At 44.4% G+C, this 25,265-nt stretch overlaps 2 protein-coding genes across 21 annotated transcripts in view; one reads left to right on the forward strand and one right to left on the reverse strand.

Annotated features, from left to right (window-relative positions):
• Positions 1–25,265, reverse strand: part of CDH23 (cadherin related 23) — a 529,883-nt gene that overhangs the window by 132,066 nt on the left and 372,552 nt on the right. For 15 of the 20 annotated variants that reach the window (XM_045025474.1, XM_045025448.1, XM_045025449.1 and 12 more), the window contains 4 exons: positions 24,803–25,022; positions 21,226–21,378; positions 18,645–18,758; positions 16,973–17,121 (listed from right to left, as the gene is read on the reverse strand). In XM_045025474.1, coding sequence (XP_044881409.1) covers positions 16,973–17,121; positions 18,645–18,758; positions 21,226–21,378; positions 24,803–25,022 — 636 coding nt within the window. Of the gene's footprint in view, positions 1–13,328; positions 13,763–16,972; positions 17,122–18,644; positions 18,759–18,995; positions 19,117–21,225; positions 21,379–24,802; positions 25,023–25,265 lie in introns of those variants that run through there. The other 5 variants (XM_045025465.1, XM_045025466.1, XM_045025464.1 and 2 more) reach the window with 3 other exon arrangements.
• C7H10orf105 (chromosome 7 C10orf105 homolog) lies at positions 1,555–11,824 on the forward strand. The gene is made up of 2 exons (XM_045025476.1): positions 1,555–1,661; positions 10,797–11,824. Exon 2 carries the CDS (start codon positions 10,802–10,804, stop codon positions 11,219–11,221), a length of 420 nt encoding a protein of 139 aa, XP_044881411.1. The 5' UTR covers positions 1,555–1,661; positions 10,797–10,801; the 3' UTR covers positions 11,222–11,824.

Here is a 25,265-nt window from a genome sequence, read left to right on the forward strand (position 1 = left end):
AAATGACTGTGAAGCAACCAATCCAGCATTATGGACTTTAAGCAGAGGAATAAGGAGAATGGAAGGTGCACGGGGGGAAATATTTGATTAAACAAAGACAGTCAGATTCAAATATCCTTATTCATGTGGAGTAGTTATTTACTCCTCAAATAGTCGCATTGATTTCAACAAAAGCTACTTGTGCAGTAAGTTACTACTCCTGGGGAATGAAGGTGGAACAATCTGGCTAAAATACATTTGATACTTCTCAAAATGTAGGAAAGGCACAAAACCAAAATCCACTTTCCTAAGAAGAGAGATTTTAAAGTTTTCTATAGTATGAAAATCCTGCTTTAAAGCTGCTAAAAGCAACTTGCCCACAACTATTTGTGACCTTTTCTGCTTGTTTTCCACATTAGAAATTTAGATCTAGTTTTCCCTGTTCTCTCCTGAAAGATTCTTTTGCGGACTGGAGAAGCAGCAGGATTAGGACATCACAAGTAACAACAGACAGAGCTGAGCAGCTGAGAGGGGCAGGGCTATTTAGTTAGACTGCTTAAATGTTAAAACCCATTTCATTCAAAAGGGTGGAAACACTTGGGAGAAAAGCTCTCTTTTGAAAGATACAACGTTCCTTCTTTTGCAGCCAGTCCTGTGCTGAGTGCTCCAGAACAAACTGACAAGACAAGATGAGATACTCCTGTTATTTCTAAAGGAGAAAGCAGGGAAAAGTCTAAAATAAAGTCTAAAATAAAATAAAATAAAATAAACTATCAGGGTTTCCTTGTCTATCAAAAAGAAAACACAAAGAATTTCCCTTTTGCAGGTTATCTTTAAAAGAGAGACCAATAGATACAGGACAGAAGAGTGAGGCTAAAAACAGGTAGTAAAAGGAGAGAGAGTTAAGCGGGAGAAAGAAAAAGCAAAGAAAGATTAGGGAATTATTTTGAGGAAAGAAAAATAGAAGAATGAAAAGAGTGGAAGAGTAAGTGTGTTTGAGAGAGAAGAAGAGAGTGCAAAGGAAAGAGGCCTGCTTCAACTCCTCCCCCTCCCCCAGCTGCTGATCCCAAATCGGCTCCCAGAGTAACCTAAAGGCTGGCATTCAGTGAATAGCAGCTAGCCACCAGACTGTACCATTCAAACTTTCTGCAGGGGAAGGTGAACGCTGCTCAAAGAATTACAATTTAATCCAATATCCCTTCCCTAAAGGGACTACATCCAAACCTCAAACACATACACAATCCTAACGAATGACCAAACGAGTTTGTTGATTCTAAAGTGCAGTAGCTCTGTAGGTTTGGCTAGTTCATTTAAGTTGTTTTGGCTTTGTCTGTTCCTGCTATTCCCATCCTAGCTGCCATCTCTCCCCCCCCATCCTACCTTACCCCCCTTTCCCTTCCCCCAAGAAGTAAGGGACTGGAAGAAACAGAGAGCTATGGAAGGGCACGCAGCAAGAGGGAAAAGACAGGAGAAGGTAGACACCCCTGTGCATCTTGAGTATTAGTCAGAGAGGTACAAAGCCAGGGGACCGGCTGCAGCCTCATGGGATTGTCCTGAAAAGATAACATCAGCTGTAGGAGCACACAAGGGGGGAAATGATCAATCAATGATCTGCGCTATCTCTGAAGAGCTATCCTGCAGCCTGTGTTATGCAGCAGTTCTTGACAGCTTCTAAGGGAAAGGTCAGTGCTCTCAGATCCTTCTAATCTGGACAGCCTATCCCCTCGTCCCACCTTTCAAGTCTGATTTCACAAAGATCTGGAGAAAAGCAAAAGGCTTTAGAGCCACCAGGGCATGAGGGTGTGAGATGGTCTGGGACGCCGCTAAAATAAGGTGGTCAGTGTCAAACCTGATCATTCATGATCACTGTCTCTGTCTGTTTGCTGGGGAATCCAACAATGGAGGAGGGAAACAGCTCTGTGAATGTATCACTTACTGATCTGCAGGTAGGGTTTTGGGGCAGTGGTCTGAGTCTGAGGAGATTAGTCAAAGGGAAACATATTGCATCCGACGAAGTGGGCATTCACCCACGAAAGCTCATGCTGCAAAACTTCTGTTAGTCTATAAGGTGCCACAGTATTCTTTGCTGCTTTTACAGAACCAGACTAACACGGCTACCCCTCTGATATTTTAAGTGATTGTTCTGCGCTGATTAGGTACTAAAATACTGAGTTTTCTGAAACTTTGTGCTTGTTAGTACAAAACTGAGCCACTGAATTTTACATCCTTCCCCAAACAGGTGAAAGTTTTTTTGGTTTTTTTTTTAAAGGTTTTTTTTGCATATTAAGCAGAGCTGGGAACACTTTCCTAGTGTTCACCAATTTCAAGATACAATGAGAAGGGAAGAGAAAAGCCCCTTTTCATCAGCGCTGTATCACAAGTGCACAAGCCACTGAAAACGACTTTCTCCCAGCAAATTGTCAGAAAAGGTGATGAGAACTTGTGATGACTACTGCAAAAATGCACAAACCCACTCCAGACCTGCTATTTGGTGAGATCGAGGAGAGGAACTTTTTGTTCCATTTCTTATTATGTTCCAAAACTATGACTTTTTCACTTTTGTTGCAAACACTTTACAACCTTCATCTGTGTGCTATAGTCACTTCATACTATATTTAATCAGATGGGGCAATGTTTTGCATGGTTACTGGCAGTAAGGTGACCAGATGTCCCGATTTTTGGGTCTTTTTCTTATATAGGCTCCTATTACCCCCCACCCCCATCCCGATTTTTCACACTTGCTGTCTGGTCACCCTAACTGGCAGATTGTTTGTTCTTCAACAGGCCTTTTATTAACACTGCTGGATTTCACTAGCTAATTGTGCTTGCGGTGGGAGCAATCACAGAATGGCAACTTTGGTATGCAGGCAGGGCTTGGGGGAAACGAAGTGGCTAGTATGTTTAAAAATACTGCTGGGCAAATGCTTTGTTAACATTTACAGAATAATGTATCCAATTAATTTCATGAGATTTAATAAATAAATTAAATTCTAAATTATTTGCCACCTCTAGTTGTGTATGTGGCTGAATTGAATTCCACTTTCAATTCAAATGGATACATGCCAATTTTATACATATCAGGCACAATTTGCTCAGCAGTAGTATAAAACTAATTTCAAATTGCTAGCTGCAGCACTGGCCTGAATCTGTCTGTTACCCAGAACAGCCATTTCCCCTGCACTGAACAGTGAACTGATGAAGGCCTTTGACTTTGTGTGGTAGCAAAGTGTCCCGCTTAATATGTGGTATATGGGGGAGGTTCCCCTTTCTGCTCTGAAAGCCATTAACATGGGAAGCCCTTCACTCTAGTGGGTACCACACAGCAGATCCCAGCACTAGCTCGGTTTGGGGTCCAGGCTCTGGCAACACCATCTCAGAGAGAGAGAGAGGGGCATGCAACTGGAGAAGGGATGAGAGAGTTGTCAGGGACAAGCAATTAGGGGTGGAAAGGATGAGATATGGAAAGGATCTGCAGAAAGAGCAGGAATGTTTCTTCTCAGACCTGTGAGTCTGCTTTAGTTTACCTGTGGATTAGGATGAGCATTCAGCAGGCTTTTGTGGGAGAAGGGAAATCAATACACTGTCTCAGGAAAATAACAGTGGACATTAAAGTGAAGGAAAATAGACATAATGGCAATACAGACTGTGCACAAAGTTGTCTGATTTATCAGAGAGATTCCACTCTTCAGTTCAGAGCTCGGAGGCCAAATGCACTCAATTACAGCAGTGTAAATTTGGAGTAGCTCCATTCAACTCAGTGGAGTGGCAAGGACGCTGGTTGTAACCAAGAGCAGAATACGGCCTACAGCTGCTAGCACAAGTGACTTGTGTTTGCAAATCCCTTAGTGTATTCTCAGCCTGAGGTACTGGATATCAGCTGTGCAGCGCTCTATACTGTCAAGTGCAAGAATTCAAAGCTCTTGAGACAGGTCTCCACAAATGAAATTGGCTTAAAATCTAACACATTTTGGTTTCTTTTTCTTTGCTTTCTGGTTTTTGAACCTCTGTGCTGTACATGGGTTCATGTTTTCAAGCTTGGCTCTGCAACCGTGAAGGCTAGGAATTTTCTTTGTCTTTCTTCCTTTTTTTTTTTTTTTGGAAAGCTGAGATTCTCATGTAATGACTTGGATCCAGGCACTGGGTCCTTAAGAAAAAATACCAAATATTGCAAGATTTGCAACAGAATCACAACAGCTGGCAAAAATAATCTCTGGTAGTGCCAGAATCCTGTGAATCATGCTGAGAATACCCGTCTGGAAATCAAAATGATTCCCATCTGACTCAGTCAGTGGAAGAAGGAAATGACTCAAAACCTCCCTCACTCCCCTGGATGGCTGGGAATGGAATTGCCACTGAGGCCATGTGAAGAGTGCTTTGGGTCACTCTCTGGTGAACACTGACAATAATCCTGGTGGTATCCCTAGGGGGCCCTCAGCCATTTCTCCAATGGAGTTGTGGTAGCACTGCAGTGATGCCAGGGTGAGGGGCGTGAAGTCTGGAAAGTTTGCATTTTTTTTTTAAACATGAAAAATCTTTCTACTGAAGGTAGGCAGCTGGAAACCTTCAGAAGCACATCTGAACTTTGTGAAGATGACTTCTGACCCTTCACTTTGCCACATGTTAAAGGAAATAATCTGATCTTGTGTAGGTAATTCGGTTCATGTGGTTTTCTTGGAGCTCTCCAGGTGAAGTTTGAGCTGCTTTGGCTGCAGCAGGGCAGCTTTGGAAGCTACAGGGAATGTGGTGGCTTTTCCCTACATGTATTGAGGGAAGTTTCTCCATCTAAAGAATTGTGAATAAACCTCTTTCATGAGAACCACCACCAGAAGGTGCGGGAAGGGCAGAGGCTGAAACAAAAGCAAACACATATCTTACCAACCTGAAAAAAGGCTTCTACTGGTGGGGGAAAGGACCTCCTCAGATCTGACATGACATTTAGTAAGATAAATGGGCCTAAGAAGTGATCCAGGGGAATGAGATTCTGATACAGTGTCACAGGGGGACTGAATTATAGCTGTGTACATTGAATCTTAAGTCTAGTCACTCACCATGTGTTCTTCATCATACTAAATAGACACCGTCAGCCAGAAGTATTTTTAGGAACTGGTTGGTTAAGTCACTATTAATGCTGGAATATAATGTGATTGCTTAATGATTGAGAGTGCATGTATGTAAAATGCTGTTGTCTTTTTTATTATAATTAATAGATATCCCTTAAAGCTTTATAGACAATTTTAAAAATGGTGGGTTTTTATATTTTCATGTATTTAAAAAAATGTTATGATTGCATATTGTGCCATTCTAGTACCTAGAGTATTTGCATAGCAAACATTTTGCAATAGTGATTTAATCTCTGTAGAAATATGCAGCAGAATATTTTTCCAACTCTCAGTGTCAGTGGGGTCAGGATATAGTGCAGTTCACCTGAAGAATGGATTTTCTATTGGATGTAGGGATTAAGCTAAAAGCAAGCATGATTTAGCACACTCCCCTTTTCCTGCTTCTCTCATAGAAATAGGGAGTTAGACTGTGAGTTGGATAGCTCCTCTACAGCCATCTTGATCACTGTCCACCATGACTGTTGCAATAGCATAAGCCTCAAGCTTCTATAGAAACAGCCATTTAAATGTTAGCTTCGTATATAAATCATCAAGGAAATATGTGGGAAATCTCCTATATCGTTCTGTGCACATTGCTTGATTCAGCTTTCATTTGGATACATTCATTATACAGTTAAGTCCCTCCACTGACTTCTACACCTGGGAGTTGCCTCTTTAACAATGGCTACCAGCAATTCCACTGAAAACCACCAACTGCAGGCTAACTCTTATCTGTGGGCCAGATGTTGGCCTAGCTATGGCTGCTCTGGCAATGCAAAGCAACAATAATGCTGGCTTAGATGGCCTGTGAAAGATTCCACTAGCATGGGGGATTCCTGAGTGATACCGAGCTGCTGTAGCTGCTCCTAAGCTAACTCCTTTTCTGGTCCTCAGTGTAGGGGGCGTGGCTGGGGAAATTTTTTTATAAGCTGGCTAAGGTGTAAAAATTTTGAAGGAAACTAACTCATTAGCATGATATGAAAAACAGGGTTCTAAAGACAGAGAGAGAAAAAAACAGTCTTGTGGCTAAGGCATTGAACGGGATCAGGAGATCTAGGTACTATTCCTTGCTCTGCCACAGATTTCCTGTGCGACCTTGGACAAGCCACAGAATCTCTCTGTCCCTCGGTTCCCCATCTGTAAAATGGGGATAACAATACTTCCTTTGTCTGTCTTGCTTATTATAGGTAGGGGGCAGCATTGCCTATTATTAAGTGTACCAGGCATTTTGCATAAGTCCCTGTTTTCACTTACTTATAACTTTGTCAAACTTCAACCATCTGGGCTGACATTTTCCATACTGGATGTCTGCCTCAGACTGAATTTGTCTGGAAAATTTCAGCCAAAACGGATCAGCCATTTCTGGGAACGAGGCTATGGAAAAATACGTTTTGCTCATCTTAAATTCTTGAGACCTTTTCTCTGAAGAGCTCTAGCCCCCCTTTGGAGCAAGGACTTGAAATTTGGCAGGAGATGGCCTTTCTGTCAGGGATTGTGCCTTTGCCATCCCCATGAAAATCTGCCTCAATTTGGCCATGTTATAAGCCTTTCAAAAAAATCACAGTAATAGCTATAAGAAGAACAGGAGTACTTGTGGCACCTTAGAGACTAAGGCCTTGGCTACACTGGCGCTTTACAGCGCTGCAACTTTCTCGCTCAGGGGTGTGAAAAAACACACCCCTGAGCGCAGCAAGTTACAGTGCTGTAAAACGCCAGTGTAAACTGTGCCCCAGCGCTGGGAGCTAATCCCCACGGGGAGGTGGAGTACCTGCAGCGCTGAGAGAGCTCTCTCCCAGCACTGGCGCCACAACCACACTCGCACTTCAAAGCGCTGCCATGGGAGCGCTCCCGCGGCAGCGCTTTGGAGTTTCCTGTGTAGCCAAGCCCTAACAAATTTATTTGAGCATACGTTTTCGTGGGCTACAGCCCACTTAATCGGATGCATAGAATGGAACATATAAGAAGAGTGTATATATACATACAGAGACACCCACTGGCAAAGAGTCCCATCTCCCTCTTCTGCTCGTCTACCTATAGGATGACAATCTACTATTGCTATCAATTATTTCAGGTCCGTGCGGTTGATTCCATCCCTGTTGACAATGCATGTGGGTGTCATTTTGATGCCACATGATGAAATTTCTGTTTTTTCAGTTTGCATTTTTTTAAAAAAAGCAAGGACATTATCCATAAAAACTACATTAAAATAACATAACTAAGTTTGCAAAGTCTAGCACTCAAAACCAAGAAAATGCCAGAATTAAGGTTGCCTGTGCATATGCACTATGTGAGAGTCTTAAATGACATGATTACAAACTATTTTTTCCACAGCAACCCTGCCCCATTCAGTGCACAGGACAGACAGTCCTCGCTTGATAAACTGCTAATTCAAGATTTTGTTTTCTCCTCCTTGTTCACTATGTGGTCCCATGTATTATTTACTGTGTTGGGGCTTCTCAGGGCTACTGTAATATAATTATAATAAACCAATTAATAATAATTTTTAAAAATATTTACCCAGCCCTTATATTTCTTGAAAATCCAAGCAGCTCAGTGATGAAAAGAAATACATCTGAATGTTAAAATGAGTGTTTGAGACTGAGTTCACATAGCTGCACGGTTGTACTAAATGCCTTTAGAATGGTCTTGGTAGCAACATTTTCTGGAGTTTCATTGAAAAAAATCCAAATTTTTTCCCCAAACCCCCAATTATATTTGGTGAAAAATTCTGATGAATCGAAAAAGTATTTCCTATTTAAAAATGTTTTGATGGAAATGTTTCGACCAGGTCTGGTATTTCCCTTCCTTACACTTCACTGATGAGCTTTACATAAAGGAGCACCATTGGAATAGCAGCACTAGAGATGTGACATGCTAATTATCTGGGGCAATGGGGGAGGGGTGCATTTTGCTCCACATACCAGTATGTGGCTATATATTCCCTTTAATAGATATTCCTGTCAGGAGGCTCTGTTGTTTTATATCTTGTATTTTAGTTCAGTGCACATGAACTGTATTTAATAGATCTAAATCCCACAATAGGGTATCTTTTGTTGCATTGTCCCTGCTGGTGTATTGGAACAAACAGTTCCATAACCTCATGTCACAGGCTTGCAGCCCCGTACTTCATTTCTAGAGAGTCCAAACTCTGGACTGTCAGCCAGGGTAATTCAATTTCTTAAAAATAAAAAGCCGGGTGCTTGTTAGAAGGTGTCAGAGTTACGAGTGGAATGCAAAGATGTGCACTTTGCCCATGTGATGATGGGCCTCATGGAAACTTCCCCTACCTTCACTTTTACTGGGGCCAGTGGAAGCTTCCTGCATCATGTTTTTAGGTGCATTTTAGTACTGGTGAAAGGTGCTGGGCCGGTAACCTGGCAAACTGAAGTCTTCTCTTTAACCAAGGAACACGTATCTCACACACTGGCCCACTGACGTGCCTCAGCCCAATTCTGGAGGAACCATCCTCTAAGGATAAGATGGTCATTCCATCTCTAATCCCAAGTAGTCATTGTCCTCCTTGCTGATGTTACCCACATCAGTGCTAACTGAAACCAGTCATGAGCGTGGTTTTGGTGATGTGTGAACCTCTGTGGACTGAGGCCATCAGTCAATTTTACAACAGCTACGGAACAGCTTCTAGATCAGGCCTGCACAACTCATAAAGCGGCGAGGGCCACATTCCTCCAAAGAAAACAGCTGAGGGCCGAAACCTCCCGGCCCCGCGGAAACACCCGCCCCAGGGCCGCCCAGCCCTGCGGAAACAAACCCTCCTTCCCCAGCGCCGCCCCACCAAAACAGCTGTGGGCCAAAAAGGAAGGTTGGGGGTGGGGAGGTGATACTTGATTTTAAATCAACCAGGGGCTCCCAGCTAAAGAGGTGGCTGGGAGCCCTCAGGGGCAAATTAAAGGGCCCGGGGCTCCGGCGGCTGGGGGAACCCGGCAGGGCCAGCTCTAGGTTTTTTGCTGCCCCAAGCAAAAAAAAATTTGTCTGCCCCCCTTCCCAGCCCTGGGTTCCCCCCTGCACCCCCTGCTGCCCCAGTCCTGGGCTCTCCCCCCACTGACCCACATCCTCTGCCGCCCCAGCGCTGAGCTTCCCCCTTTCCTCCCTACCAGTGCCCTCCCTCCACCCTGCTGCTACCCCAGCCCTGGGCTCCCCCCCACCAGTGGCCCCCCCACCACCTCCTGCCGCCCCAGCCCTGGGTCACTGGTAACTCGCTCCCAGGGTGGGTCATTCAGCAGGAATTTTGGATGTGCACAAAACACAGACAGGATTGGTTCCCATATGGTTACAGAGCTGCAGTAAAGTGGAACAATTTTCAGCTTGTGTGATTGGAGGATATCTGGATGCGTATTATAAGGCTGTCCTCCATAAATGAGGAAACGTTGAGGTGCCTTTATTATTCTTTTGTTCCACTCTTTCTTTCTATGGGGAATTTGCTAATGCAATATCACTGTCTTCCTTTCAAACAAACAAAAAGGCAATGGGTGTTGAAAATAGCAATTCCAGTCCTAATAAGCATTTCTTGCTCAATTTTATCCTACTTTTTCTACAGCAAGTTACAGTGGATCAGTATATTTGATTTGGGAGAAATGAAGTAAAAGCTGCCCAAACCGAGCTTGAGCACTCCTGAATTTTGAGGTGTTCAAATCTGGAAGGCAGGTGCTGGGGGGGGGGGAGGGGGCTGTGGGCTCCACGGGGGAGCATGGCAGCAACTGTCTGGAGCTGCATGGAGCCAGACACGCTGATCTGAATGGCACGGTAAGCGGGCTGGGGGTTGGAGAAGAGGTAGGAGGTTCTGGGGGGGCAGTCAAGGGACAGGGAGCAGGGGGGGGTTGGATGAGGCAGAGGTTTGGAGGGGCAGTCAGGGGACAGGCAGCAATTGGATAGGCATGGGAGTCCCAGAGGTTTATCAGGGGACAGGTAGGGGGTGGGGTCCTGGGGGGGAAGTTGGGGGAGATCTCAGGAGGGGGCAGTTGGGGACAAGGACCAGCGGTGCTTAGATAGGGGGTGGGGATCCTGGGGGGCAGTTGGGGCAGGGGTCCGGGGAGGGGGCAATCAGAGGCTGCGGGCTGGGATTCAAAGGGCTCTGGGCTGCCGGCCGCCGCGGGGAGCCCTGAGCCCTTTAAATCCCAGCCGCGGCTGGGGATCTCTGCGGGCAGCCCAGAGCCCTCTGATTCCCTGCCGCAGCTGGGATTTAAAGGGCTCTGGGTTCCCCGCGGCTGCCAGCAGCCCAGAGCCCTCTGATTCCTGGCCGCGGCTGAGATTTAAAGGGCTCTGGGCTCCCTGCCCCTGCAGGCAGCCCAGAGCCCTTTGATTCCCTGCCGTGGCTGGGATTCAAAGGGCTCTGGGCTGCCCGCAGAGCGCCGTGTGCGGGGGATTTAGAATCCCCAGGCGGGCCGCACAGTGAGGCTCCGCAGGCCGCATGCGGCCCGCAGGCCATAAGTTGTGCAGGCCTGTTCTAGATGGTAGCCTCTTACAGCTGGTATGGGTACTTCCACCTTTTCATGTTCTCTGTATGTATAAATATCTTCTTACTGTATGTTCCATTCTATGCATCCGATGAAGTGAGCTGTAGCCCATGAAAGCTTATGCTCAAATAAATTTGTTAGTCTCTAAGGTGCCACAAGTACTTCTGTTCTTTTTGTGGATACAGACTAACACAGCTGCTACTCTGAAACCTGACCACCTTATTTCTGTTAATCTTCTGCATTGCAGGAAAGATGAACACAGAGGCTGTTGGGAATGAGACCTCTCCAACACCTAGTATCCTTGGATTCCTTGTAACCACCACCAAGTTGGTCCCACTAAGTCCTGTGGCCCCAGGGGAGAAGCCAGACCCTTTGCCTATTATCATCGCACTCATCTGCATCTTTGTCCTCCTGGCTACCTGTCTCATCTTCATCACTCTCTGCAAACCAGCAGCACTCGACCAGGCCCGCTATGGGCCACACGAGTGCATGCCCTACCACCCAGAGGATGCCAGTGAACCGCAGCTAAGGTTCTGGAAGCGACTGGGCTCCCTAAGGCGTTCCATAAACAGCTTCAGGCGGGCCCAGCCTATCTCCCAGTGCCATCGGACCTGCTCAAGGATGCCACCAGCCACCCAGGATTGGGACTTCATGGAGTCCACTAAAATGTGACAGCTATTCTGCTGCAAAAACCAACTCACCTCATTGCACAAAACACCCCATTCACCGCTGTCAATGAGATCTCAAATCGTCCAATACCACTCTGTGGAGCACAGAGTCAGGACAGAGACCTTGGGAGAGAAGAGTGGCAGCGATTCCCGTACCTACGGAAATCTCTAAAGGAGTCCCACAGCCCACAATGTGGGAGCATGAAGTTTGTAAAGACCGGCTGATGGAACCAGATCACACCACTGTGGTACTGTTTCTTGGGGCCCTACAATCTGGAACTAACCAGCAGTGAGTGACATAAGACCAGCAACATCTGCTAGCGAAGCATTTGACAGAAGGCGCCACTAATTCTAAAGCTCCTCGGAAAGTGTCTCCCTGGAGCTAAGGTGTCTATTTCTCCAAGGTTTGGTAGTTTGAAGTTTTCCCCCATCTCTTTTACTATAAAGCCCAAGGGGGTGCCCACGCCGATATTAAAATATCTGCCCTCTCCCTCACAAACAGAAGCATTAGGGTATGTCTACACATAACCCACAACAGTGGCACAGCTGCACCTCTGCAGTTGCATTACTATAGGGATTCAGTGAAGACACTACCTAGAACAACGGGAGGGGCTCTCCCATTAGCGTAGGTACTGTGCCTCCCAGAGTGGCAGTAGGTAGGCCGACGGGAGAATTCTCCCATTGACCTAGTGCTGTCTAGGGTCAGAGGGGTACATCAGTTTAACTGTGTCACTCAGGGGTATGGATTTTTCACACCCCTGAGCAACATAGTTATACCGACCTAATTTCCTAGTGTAGACCAGGCCTTAGCCATTACAGCTCTTAGTTCATGGAGAACAGAAGCTCTCATAGGTTTTGCCAAAGTCAGATTAAAAACCCCAAATGCACCTGTAGGACCATGTACTTCTTCATACATAAAAACAGCTGTCTACGTCAGGTGTGGGACCATGGCTAAGTGGCCATGTTCAGTTCACTGTATATACCCTGAGCCAGTATAGATGGAGGGAAGCAGAGCCAGTGCAAGGCACTGTACTGAATTTGCAAGGAGGTGATGGGAGGAAGTGCCTTGCAGGTGCTGCGTTCAGACCAGATCTCCCTTCAAACATTCAGCACTGGCTGATTCAGGAGTGGCACTTGGGCTGCTACCATTTTAAAGTTTGTTCTTTGGGACAAACAGGTCATGTTTGCCTGATGCTGAGCCACAGTGTCACGTACCCCCATCCCCACCAACGCCACCCTGCAATGCTGTGATACATCACTGTCACCTTGGGTAACATAACATGCTGATGTTGTGTCAGTCTGGATGTTTTCTAGGAAACAATATTGTCCCTCAAACCTCACTTGCAACACATGTGACATTTTAAAAAAAGGACATACAAGCTGGGCTCCAAAGGGTGCTGTTTGATCTCCCTTTGCGGTGGATGGCCCCTGGGCTTTGTGACGGAGAAGACAAAGAAGGGAAAAAACTAGTGGGGACACTGGATCCCTCTCTAGATCACAGAGAAAAGGGAGCTCATTAACCCCTTCCCCAATTAAAACATTTTCTTGAGGGCTCACTTATTTGCACCATCTGCTTTAAGCACTAACCTTTAATACTAGTAAGGAAAGTGAAATAAATGCTATTCTAAGCATTTCTGCTGGAGGCCTTGAGAATTTCTAACACTGGGGTCCGTGGGATCTTGTGTCTTTTAACCACTAACAATGCCCCTTTCTGGGAAATACTGAGAAATGGAGCTCGAGAATGGGTTGAAGGGGATGTGAAATTGTGTTACTTCAGTTTTAATATGTGTTTTGAATATTGCAACTAAAATATCCAGGGTTCCTGTTTCCTGGTCTGAAATGGGTAGGTCAAATGACACCCACGGGAAGATTTCACAGATAGCTCAGAAGGTGCTGCTTGGTTTCTTTTGAAGAATGTTGGGTAAGTCATGTAACATCTGTAACAAATGACTTGGGCAAGAGATCAACATTCTCACTGGCTAACAAACACTGCATCTAAGATGAGTGACCCAGAGTAAAGCTATTACAGAAGTGTATTCTTTGAATTGACGTGTATTCCTTTTAAGCAGATGTATTCCTTTACGTTTTTTATTGTATTTTACATTTTCATGCCTTTATAAGCATATTCTTTTAGCCAGTTTATTCTGGAATTGGGGCCTCATTATAATTCTGTAATGATTTGGAGTTTGTGCATGGAAAATGTCTTCTCTCAGCTGGCCTATTCCTAAGCAGGTGTGTGCTACATAAGCTCGACTGCACTCACTCTCTGTTCACCACGTAATGTCTATGTACTCATCCCAATGATAAAATCCGTAGGTTGTTATACATTTCTATGTAATCATGGACTCCACAAATCTCTACTGAAAAAAATACTTCAATAAATAAGCAGCAGGATCAGGTAAACATGCTTGTGAATGCATTAAAAGGGCCTTTGGAGGGTTTCAACCACTGGCAAGTTGGCTGTGCAAGGATGAGCCCCTCATTTCTGCTGCGAAGGACATATGACTGGTACGGTAATCTGCCTTCCTGTTTACAAAGAGGTTCTCTAAAAATAGCAGTATAAAAAATAGCATGTTAGTATCTTAGGGCCAGGTTTTCCAAAAAACTCCACACCCGACCGCTCCCATTTAGCTACTTAAATAAAGTGGCCATTTTTTTCAAAAGTGCCCAGTGCCTAGCAATGGAGCAGTGCTCTTTCCAGCTAGCATCTTGAGAACAATGAGAGCTGTTAGGTTCCCATTTAGCCCTAAGGGTTCATGACACACAATTTAAAACACAGGGAACCATTAAGGGAAAGGAAAATGCATCTTCTTTAACTTACTCAGCTGTAAACATTTATTTTAAACTAAACCCACAAAATTATTTGTTTCCTGGATTTGTTTATATCATCACTCTGACATCATTTAAACCCAGTTTAATGTATTTCATTTCCCTTTGGTTTTGTTTCAGGGAAAACAAGCTTTCCTGGAAGGTCATTAAAGCCTGTTTTACAGGCAAATTCTCTGAGGTTATCACCTTCTTTTCTTTCCAGACTTTCATGTGCATTTCATTTCAGGGAATATTCTAGAAAACATCATATTGTCTTCTGTAGGAAAGCCGTGATACCAGGTTCAGTTTTGTTTCCTAGTTATTATTGCGTTCCTCCACAATATGTTATTATCCAAAAGACAGGCAATCAGAACAGTTTCTGCATAAACGCAGGGCAATTGTCAAGCATGTATGTTCCTTCTGTTTAAAAACATCTTTTGATTTGCAAACATATTTTTGTTTCAAACTCATCAAAAGGGGCTAATCTGCGTGATGAGACAGGAGCCTGGCAAGTTTGATTAGGAAAAACAAAATAAAACATACTTTCAAGGTAAAGCATGATGAGTCTATGCTCATCCAGAGCAAATGCAGCAAATGAATGAAAACAGGGTTAAATTATGGGATTGTGCAGACTACCTGACTTCCCGAATTCCCGTAGGGGGTCTGAACAGCATCACTACATTACCCCGAAGCAGAAAGTTAATGCTGTGGCTGCTCCTCCAGAAGGGAGAGGGCTGGTTGCAAAGATGGGGGGAAAGTCCTTGGCACCCACCAAGGTTCCTTTGTACTTCCAGAGTGGCACAAAAGAAGCCTGTAGTCAGGCCTATGTGGGAAACTGAGGATTCCCCTTGCATGGGCGAACGCTCAGCCCTGCAAAACTTGCACAGTGAGCTTTATACCACCTGTTCCTCACTTCCTGGTACAGAGGGTGTGGCCAGTGCAGCAGGGGCAGAGGTGGAGAACAATGTACTTCAGCAATCCTGGGCCAGCAGAACACTCCCCAGTCCCTGGAAGTTAGAGGCTGCTCTAACTTCACCGGGGCTGGTTTGTCCCCTAGCCAACCCTAAGATCAGGACAGGTGGAAAGAAAATGCATTATGAGAGAGCTTCCTTGGGCTTGAGTGCAGCATAATTATTTTTGGCCTTTGCCTGGAAGTGGGAGGTTGAAGAGGAGTGTGCAGGTGTACGTGAACACACACTCAAGAGAGGGACATTTCTACCCTTACCCATAAGAACCTGGGAGTTACAGGTGTCCAAGTACAGACTGGTCACTAGCCCCATAACTAAGAGTGTCGTCATCATTCCCTCAAGACAATCAGACATGTTTTGCAATCTCTTCCCCTTTTGTCCATGGAGGCATCCATTTTTTACTGATTATATCTTTTAAAAGTTTGCTTCTGGATGCGGAGCTGAACTGACAGCCTGGAGAGCAGGGTCCCATATGAATTCAGAGATCAGGCAAAACATGGGCAGCAACAGAGCCCAGTACTTCTTCCTACACTGCCCTGGCAATGTGACTTGACCCTGATCTAGAGGGATCAGCTCTAGGGTAAAAGAGCAACTTAGTCTCCAGGCCTGTTCAATCCTTGGATTCTCTACCTATGTATTTAGATGTATATGCACAGAATAAAAAGGGAACCTACTGTTATGCTCTGAGCACACTGGCATAATTTAAGAACTACCCACATCAGAAATAACACTGCAGCATAGCTAAGGCGCAGCAAAGCCAGTCAGCATAACCCAGAACCAGGCACATAAAAAGCTAAAATTCAGACAATCAAGAGCACCATTTGTGGTGATTTTTTTTCCCGGTAGGGTCATATGTCCACTAGGAACTACTCAGATGGAACTCCTTTCACAAATGGCACCCTTGATAAGGGCCATCAGATGATAGTGACTTTCAGTTACTACCAACCTGGGTGGGATTCAACTAGTGACCAACAGGTGAAAGGCTCCACTATTTTTTCCCCCAGTGAATCACTTTGCCATCTCCTTCTCCCTCCACGTGACAGGGACAAAGCCTGTCACCTCACTGCCCCTTTTCCAGCACTAAGAGATGCATTCAAGGCATAAGAAGGCCTCACAGAGCATACTGCAAAGACTCGTTGGTGCCCACTCCAGAAAACATTTGGATTTGAAGTGAGGTTGGAAACCCTCAGAGACTGAGTGAATACATGCATTCATTCCCGGCTCATTCAGCCATTCAGCTCTACTGATGGCTAGTTCCAAAGGGGAAACAAAAATAAAAATGAGACTCCAAACTCCTCTCTCTCTCTCTCTCTCTGAAGACTTCTATATCCTCTCAGCCTCTTAGCTCACTGGGAGGAGAGAAAAGACACTGCAGCCTCAGCCAGTGTCGCAATGAAAGCGGCTCTGTTCTGGGGCACTAGCTGCCTGCTATTGAGGTCTGTCTCCTTTCCCTCCTCACCATGGAAAATGTTACTTTACCCAAGCAGACTGGAAACTTGCAGAGTGCAGCTCTGCTGCTGCTGTGTCCTTAGCCACATATACCAGCTGGGCGGGAAAGAGAAGAAAAGCCAAAGAAAGAGAAAGGAAGAGGCTTTCACAAGCAGAGGTTTTTTCTCAAGAAGTGGGGTGAAGCAGTTTCCTGTTTTTTCTCTTCCCGGGTTCCCTCTCATTCCATGTCTCTGCTCAGCATCCAAAAAATGAATGACGTCACTTGCCTAGCTTCCTCTCTCCCAGCCTCTCTCTGGTGTTTTTAGTCCATCAAAGGAGAGGAAGGACTGGCTAGTGAGTGTACAGTATGGAATAATCCTAGACTAGCAGGGAGATGGATCATGGCCAGAGGTGGAAAGACCTGTTAAGTTCTATACATCTGTGTCTTTCCAGCTAACAGTCTGAACGTCGCAAGAGGGAAGGGAGGTGAGATTTCATTTCACACAGTAACACTCTTCCTTTGGAGCCTGAGGAAAAGGAGGGATACATGCCTGCACTATGCTGCTGGAGTCTGGGATGTTCTCAGGTACACTGGCCTCATAACTGCTCTGAAGGAAGATAGGCCGATTGTCATTGACATCTAGTACAGTGATGTGCACGGTTGCTGTCCCAGTCCGCCTGTTCCCTGTGGGGCCATTGTCTGTGAAGAACAGAAAACACAAGGGGGTCCATCTCACCTCTCTCCGTCTCACAGACAGGAAGCACATAGTTCTCTCGTCAGGTGCTGACTATTCGATGAGGATTACATTTCTACAAGATGAAAAGGCCTTTCCTCGTCTTACGCCAAGAGGTGGGCCATAAATGAGGGAGCTCCAATTCTGCCACACCTTCCACAGGGAAACAGACTATGGCATCATAAAAAATGCACACACACCTATATGCTACATGGAGTGGCCCATTAAACAGAAACTGTGAAAAGTAAGAGGCCCACATTTTCTCTCTCTCTGCCCCCAAACTCTCTTTTCTTCTTCACCGTCTCTGCAATTTCAAAATCCATGCAATTATTTTTCCTTTTTAAGGCAAATGTTCTTTTTTAATTAACCAAAAGAAAAATAGGAAAACAGCATCAAATGCCCAGCTCTGATGCAGCAGCATAAATCAATATGCATGACAATGCAGGAAACAAAAAGATGGCATGAAAATGAGTTTGGTTTCAAGACTCCAAGGGGTTACCATGAGCAATGAGAAATTAGAATTTAACATGTTTTTAAAAACATACCTTAACACTTATCAGTTTTAAATACAGCAAACTGGGGGCCAGGAGACAACATGGAAAGACAGACACCCTGATAACTGCCTGAGGATCAGTGCTTATCCTTTGTTATTTCAGAAATGGTCACTAAATATCCAGCTGACTTGTATTACCAAGTGCCAACGTAACTCTACATGGGGTTCTTTGGAGATGGGAGGAGACAGAGGAGTTCCCTCTGCTTCTGTAGCTAGAAGAGGGCCAAAATCCATAAGAGGGAGATAATATTATCCACAGCTGCAAACACTGGGAAATGCTGGTCTCCTAATATTGTTCCGCCCCCTATATCATCTGGTTTTCATGTGCATTCCAACAATTTTGTGGTCTATAGAAAATTCCTACCTTGTGATTGATCTCCCCTTCCAAAGAATGCCAAGGCTCCTATAAACTAACACAGCACTGTAAGCCCTTGGTGATCATGGCCAGAAAATAGTTGGCACTGAGTCCCTTTGATCATGCCAGCTGGCTCCACAGTGTCAACTGGCAGTAAGCGAACCAGGTTTTGGCCTGGCACTTTCAGATTGATCTTGTTGCACCCTAACTGCATAGTGAATATTTTCATTACAGCAGGATATACAGTAACAAGAGCTTGAACTGTTTCCTTACCTGAGGGAGGGCTTTCCCCCCCAGATCACAGTAGAGCAGTACAGGGAAAGCCCTGGACTGAAAGAACACAAATAAGGAATCCCTCTGCCACCCAGTAAAGGCAGGTCCCTCCACACTGGGGCTGAGATATATTAACAGAAGTGGGATATGAATCATTATTATTAAAACACATCTACTGACATTGATTTACATGGTGCTGGCAGACAGTTCTCTCTCTCTCTCCAATACACCCCAAAGAAGACTTGTATATAACCTAAATTGTTTGCTTGAATAACAAAAAAAAAAAAAAAACTGAGGGAAATCCTTACCTATGGCCTCCAGGACTAGGGTATATGATGCCATAGTTTCTCTGTCGAGATTCACTACTGTTCTGACCACACCATCTCTGAAGCCAACACTGAACTTACCATCCTGATTTCCACCTGCAGAAAGGCAAATGAAAATGTTTCAAAGACAGAGCGAGAAAACAGACACAAATTAAAAAGTAACTGGAAACCTAACCTAATATTATTGGGAAAACACCACAGTAAAACCAACGAATGCTTTCTAGTTATGGCTCCAACTAATGGATGACAACATAATTATTACACTGTTTGGCTCTTGAAAGCTGTTGGGAAGACATGTTTTTAAAATCATTATTGCACAACATTGTCTTGTACCTATTCTGCCAGATCACATGAAGAAAGCAGTCTCCAGGATACTGGATAAGGTAACGCAACCAAATTATGTCAACTGTATGAAACATAGCACGTTTCCCACAACCCTCACGGCTGCCCAATGTAATGCAATTAGTTCAGTCCCTCACACTACTCAGCACAACACATTGCTACCCAAGTAACAAACCAAATGTCACAATGCTATGGATTAATCAGTGCAAACCACCACAGCATGACCTGATCTGTGACTCAGTCAGATATACCAGAACAACTCCGTATCTGCACTCTTTGGAAGAGGATGGGAGTGTTTTATATGGTAAAGAATGAACAGGCCAATAACTGCTAAAGTAAACAGCTCCCTTTTCCCCATCCCTCCAACTAGTGGCCGAGGGCCTTTATTAGGCAGGTTACAGCCCAACACAGGTTATAGGGAATGCTGTGCTAAGCTAAAAAAGTCGAAATGGACACTTTCGGCTTCTGAAAAAAAGTGGGTCATTTCATACAGTTTTCATATTGTCCATGGGGAAACACATATGTATTTTTTTCTTGCTGGACCATAAGGGCTGTGGGACAAAACACAGTGCAGCTATAGTAAGAAGAGTGATCATAATGTGATGTTACTGGTTTCTCTGTGTTTCCCTCTTCATGTCCAAGTCACATGTGCTCACTTTGCAAGTCAAAGTACTGGAAGGGATTTTTTTTTTTTAACTGCAGGTACACAAAACTCAGCTTGGGATGTGAAGACCAAGTTTTGGGGTTTATTTTTGGCCTTTTTCTTCACTTTCAGTATTAGAGATTCTGCAACTAGAATTCAACTGACTATTTTGGTGATGGCACACAAGGCAGATTAGAATCCAGTTTGCTCTCCCATCACTCTGTTGGCTCTGCAGTATTAACAGAAATAAAAGCATGTTTGTTTCAGTAATGGGAGCAGATTTGACCTGGGAGGGGGGAATATGGTATTTTGTATAAGAAGGTGCTATTTTTACAGACATGCTTCCAACCATAAATGCACTTTAAATTAATTGTGCCTTATGACTTAGTTGCATATCTCACGGCTGCAGTAAGCCAATTCTTTTGCTTTTATGATGCTGAGAGGGAAGATGTGGCAGAAGGAGAACTGAAAAGAGTTCTGGTTCTGATTTCATTCAAAACCATATGAGTGAGAATCAGAATGTATAAGAAGAATGCAGAGAAGTAATGCAAGTACAGCACTTCTTTCCCGGCTAAAGGACGAGATTACTTAATAGCTAAAGCTAATATAAAGCTAAACAAATTAGGGGCATCATCATCATTTCTGTACAGAAGAGGGCGATAATGCACAACATTTGGAACCTCTGGAGAAAGCTTTTTGGAAGCGTGAACAACAAACTTTCTGTCTTGTATATCAGAACGACACAGCAAACTCTTCAGAGAGCACCATCTCCAATAACACCTACAAACACCACAACAACAATGCCATCAAATAGACAAGCGCTACTTCTGCAAACCAAAACATCCTTCTCCACCTCTCCCATACAGAACACATCAGCACATTCACACTCCCTCTAGCTCCTCTGTCCCCATGCCATTGCCAGCATTCCCACTCCCTGGGGGTGGAGCCATCTTAATAAGAAGTTGTCTCAAATGTCTATTTCCCCATCCCTGGGTGTCACTGGAAGTTGTGGCCAGCCGCAGCTCATACCTCCCCTCCAGAGGGTTTGGTCTACTCAGTGCTAGGAATAGTTGGAGTTATGACAGGAGTATTCCAGAAAAACGGGAGTGGAAAGGGACCGGAATCTAACAGCTATATCAACGGTGCCCTACGAGATAGGAGGTGGCACATTTTCATGTCATCTTCCATGCCTGCCTGAATACAGCTCCCCTGGCAATGCTTCACCTGACCTTGCAAAGGAGACCAACAATTCCTGCTTCAAGCCCTCATGCTCATGTTGTGCAGACACACACAGCTGATTACGCTTTCAGGTTGATGAAGCATAGATAATTCTCAGCCTCAAACAGTTTTTCAGTCATTTGCAAAGCATCATAGGAAAATGTAAGCAAATCAGCCTTGCAAAGCAACAGCAGGATGAAAAGCCCCTTTGGCTGTCTGATTTGCATATGTTTTACCCACAGTGCTTTGCATCATGACTCTGGAACAGGTCTAAGGATGGATTGATGTTCTCCACTGCACAGAGATTAACGGCACAGCCAAGATATATCAGAGATAAGAAGGCATAGGAATATTTGGTACCAGTGATGAAGTAACTGAGCTCAGCATTCAGACCCACATCAGCGTCAGTGCAGTTCAGACGGACCACTTTGAAGTCCCGGCGTATGTTCTCAGGTAGGGAGATGTTGTGGACAGCTGGGAAGAAGGTGGGGTTCTCGTCATTCACATCCAGAACTGTAACAGATAGCAGAGGGTCAAGTATGCCCCTTGCCTATGCACCCAGTCTAGTCTGCTGTTCTTAAAAGGCCACTGCCATCTACCAAGCTTTCAAACAGATCCCTTCACTAGTGACTGCTCTGAACTTTCAATTTTTACAATTCCTTTATTGTTATTTATTATTTGTACTGAGGGGTTGCCTAGAGGCGCCACTCAGGATCAGAGCCCCATTATGTTAGGTGTTGTACAAACACAGAATGAAAATACCATTCCTGCCCTGAAAGGCATAAAAGAGTTCACAGTACAAGTAGATACTCAATCAGCACAGGACAGGATTGGTTCTGAGGGACAGACATACAGAGACAGTTCCCATTGCTTCCCAGGGGAGGAGGGAAGAGAATCTGGAGCCTAGAGGTAGATGGCCTAGCCATCTCCTGGTGCATGGCAGAGAGGATGCTAGGGCTATAGGTGCAGACAAAGATCCTTCCACACACTAGACTGAAGGAACTCGGGGGTTATTTCTTTTCTCATTTCTTAATTATGTTTATCATAGTCTCTAGAGACCACAACGTAATTAAATTTAACATCCTTGTAGGGAGAAAAATGCCAAAGAAACCCACCACCATAGCATTTAACTTCGAAAAGGGGAGCCACACAAAAATGAGGCAGCTAGTTAAATGAAAATTAGAAGGAAGAGTCACAAGGGTGAAATGCCTGCAAGCGACATGCAGACTATTTAAAAACAGCATAACAGAGGTTCAAACTAAACATATGCACCAGATTAAAACAAACAAGCAAAAATACACAAAACTGTAAGAGGACCAAAAAATAAAAAAATGCCACCGTGCCTAAACAGCAGAGTGAAACAGGCCGTTAGAGGTAAAAGGGCATCCTTTAAAAACTGGAAGTGAAGTACTAGTAAGGAAAATAGAAAGGAGCATAAACTCTGGCAAGTCAAGAGTAAAAGTGTAATAAGGCAGGCCAAGAAAGAATTTGAAGAGCAACTATCTAAGGACAACAACAACAATTAACAGCAATTTTTTTTTAAGTACATCAGCAGCAGGAAGGCTGCTGAACAGTCAGTGGGGCCACTGGATGCTCGAGGTGCTAAGAGAGCACTCAGAGAAGACAAGGTAGTTGAAGAGAAGCTAAACTAATTCTTTGCATTGGTCTTCACTGCAGAAGATATAGGGGAGATTCCCACAGGTGAGCCATTCTTTTGAGGTGACAAATCTGAGGAATTGTTCCATATTGAGGTGTCAACAGAGATGGTTTTGGAATAAACTGATAAATTAAACAGTAATAAATCACCAGGACCAGATGGTATTCACCCAAGAGTTTTCAAGGAACTCAGATATGAAATTGAAGAACTACTAAGTGTTGTATGTATCCTATCACTTAAATCAGCCTCTGTACTAGATGAATGGAGGGTAGCTAATGTAACACTTAATTTTTAAAAAAGGCTCCACAGGCGATCCTGGCAATTTCAGTCTGCTAAGCTTAACTTTAGTACCAAGCAAATTGGTTGAAACTATAGTAAAAAACAGAATTATCAGACACACAGACAAACAGAATATGCTCGGGAAGAGTCAACACAGCTTTTGTAGATGGAAATCACGCTTCACCAATCTATTAGAATTCTTTGAAGGAGACCACAAGCATGTGGACAAGAGTTATCCAGTGGATATAGTGCACTTGGACTTTTAGAAAGCCTTTAACAGGGTCTTGCACCAAAGGCTTCTAAGGAAACCAAGCAGTCATGGGATAAGAGGGAAGGTCTTCTCATGGATCAGTAACTGGTTAAAAGATAGGAAACAAAGGATATGAATAAATGGGCAGTTTTCACAATGGAGAGAAGTAAATAGCAGGGTTCCCAAGGATCCGTACTGGGATCATTGCTGTTCAACATATTCATAAATGATCCGAAAAAAGAGGTGGAACAGTGAGGTGGCAAAATTTGCAGATGATATAAAATAACTCAAGATTGTTAAGTCCAAAGCAGATTGTGAAGAGTTACAAAGGGATCTCACAAAACTGGGTCACTGGGTGACAAAACGGAAGATGAAATTCAATGGTGATAAGTGGAAAATAATGCACATTGGAAAACATAATCCCAACTATACATACAAAATAATGGGATCTAAATTAGCTGTTATCACTCAAGAAAGAGATCTTGCTGTCATTGCGGATGCTCCCTGCAAACATCCACTCAATGTGCGACAGTCAAAAAAGCTAAAAGAATGTTAGGAACTAGTAGGAAAGGGATAGATAATAAACATAATGCCACTATATAAATCCATTGTACACCCACACCTTAAAAACTGCATACAGTTCTGGTCGCCTTGTCTCAAAAAGATATATTAGAATTGACGAAGGTACAAAGATGGGCAATGAAAATTACTAGGAGTAGGAACAACTTCCATGTGAGAAGAGGTTAAAAAGATTGGCACTGTTCATTTTAGAGAAGAGAGGATAAAGGGGTGCTATGATAGAGGGCTATAAAATCATAAATGGTGCAGAGAAAGTGAATGGGAAGTGTTATTTACCCCCTCACATAATATAAGAACTAGGAGTCACCCAATGAAATTAATAGGCAGCAGGTTTAAAACAAACAAAAGGGAAAAGTTCTTCACATAATGCACAGTCCACCTGTGGAACTCATTGCCATAGGATGTTGTGCAGGCCAAAAAAAACCTGGGTTAAAAAAAGAATTAGATAAGTTCATGGAGCATATGTCCAGCAATGGCAATTAGCCAGGATGATCAGGGATGCAACCCCATGCTCCGGTTATGTCTAAACCTCCAACTGCCAGAAGCTGGTACTGGATGACAGGGGATGGATCAGTCAATAATTGCCCTGTTTTGCTCATTCTTGCTGAAGCACCTGGCACTGGCCACTGTCAGAGACAGGATATGGGGCTAGATGGACTGTTGGTCTGATCCAGTATGGCTGTTCTTAGGCTTATGTATGGCTATTAAGTAAACTCACATGAATTAAAACACTAGGTTAATTAACAAAAGGTCAGCTCTGAGAATGCAACCCCCAAGCAAAGCAGAAACTCATTCCCTTTCAGGCAAAGAGCCGGGTAAACAGACTGTCCTTGCCGCACACCCTGAAAGGAACAGACATGCCAGGGCTGTCAGAGCAATGGAGGAAACAGATCCACAAATCTAGGTTTCCCCCACCCTCACTGACAGTGCCATGCCTTCATTGTCTCAGTCCTCATGTCTAGGCACTGCTAGCATGAGCACCCCAGATGATCTCACTTATGAGGAAGATATACACCCAAACCATGTGGGGACAGCAGTACGAGGATAGCCCCCTCCCGATGCATGGCAGTGGGGATTCTGGGACGAGGGTTATGGAAACAACCAGGTCTAGGAAAGAACGCCAAGTGTTGGCATGAGTGTAACGGCCTAGGGATGCCCAGCCCTACAGTCACCTCTGACTGTCAGGGTGCTGGTGGAGCTCTTGGACGGTACTCCCGCATCACTTGCTACCACCCTGAGGTAATACTCGGAGATCCTCTCCCTGTCCAGCACTGCTGTGGAGTTGACGAGCCCACTGCTGCTGTTGATGAGGAAGTCCATTCGGGGCATGCCCACCTGCATGCGGTAGGTCACCTGCCCATTCAGACCCTCATCCAGGTCTATGGCCACCACCTAGTGAGGATGGAGGGGAGAAGCAAGCATGAGAAAGAAACCAACATCACACGTCTCATATCAGAGCCCTGAATGTGTTGCCTTGGTCAAAATAAAATAAAAATACATAAACTTCAGACCCAGAGAGTGAGAGATTCCATTTCCCACAGACTCTGAGTTAAACACAAAGGGTACTTTGACCATCACATCTGCTAGTGGTTACAGTACATAGAACCCATGCTGTGACAATACAGGGCTGCATGT

The sequence above is a fragment of the Mauremys mutica genome, chromosome 7 (genome assembly GCF_020497125.1).
Source record: "Mauremys mutica isolate MM-2020 ecotype Southern chromosome 7, ASM2049712v1, whole genome shotgun sequence".
Classification (NCBI taxonomy): Eukaryota; Metazoa; Chordata; order Testudines; family Geoemydidae; genus Mauremys; species Mauremys mutica.

Bases quoted from the DNA above. Each gene is read 5' to 3' on its own strand.
- C7H10orf105 (XM_045025476.1), top strand. From the start codon at position 10,802: ATGAACACAGAGGCTGTTGGGAATGAGACCTCTCCAACACCTAGTATC.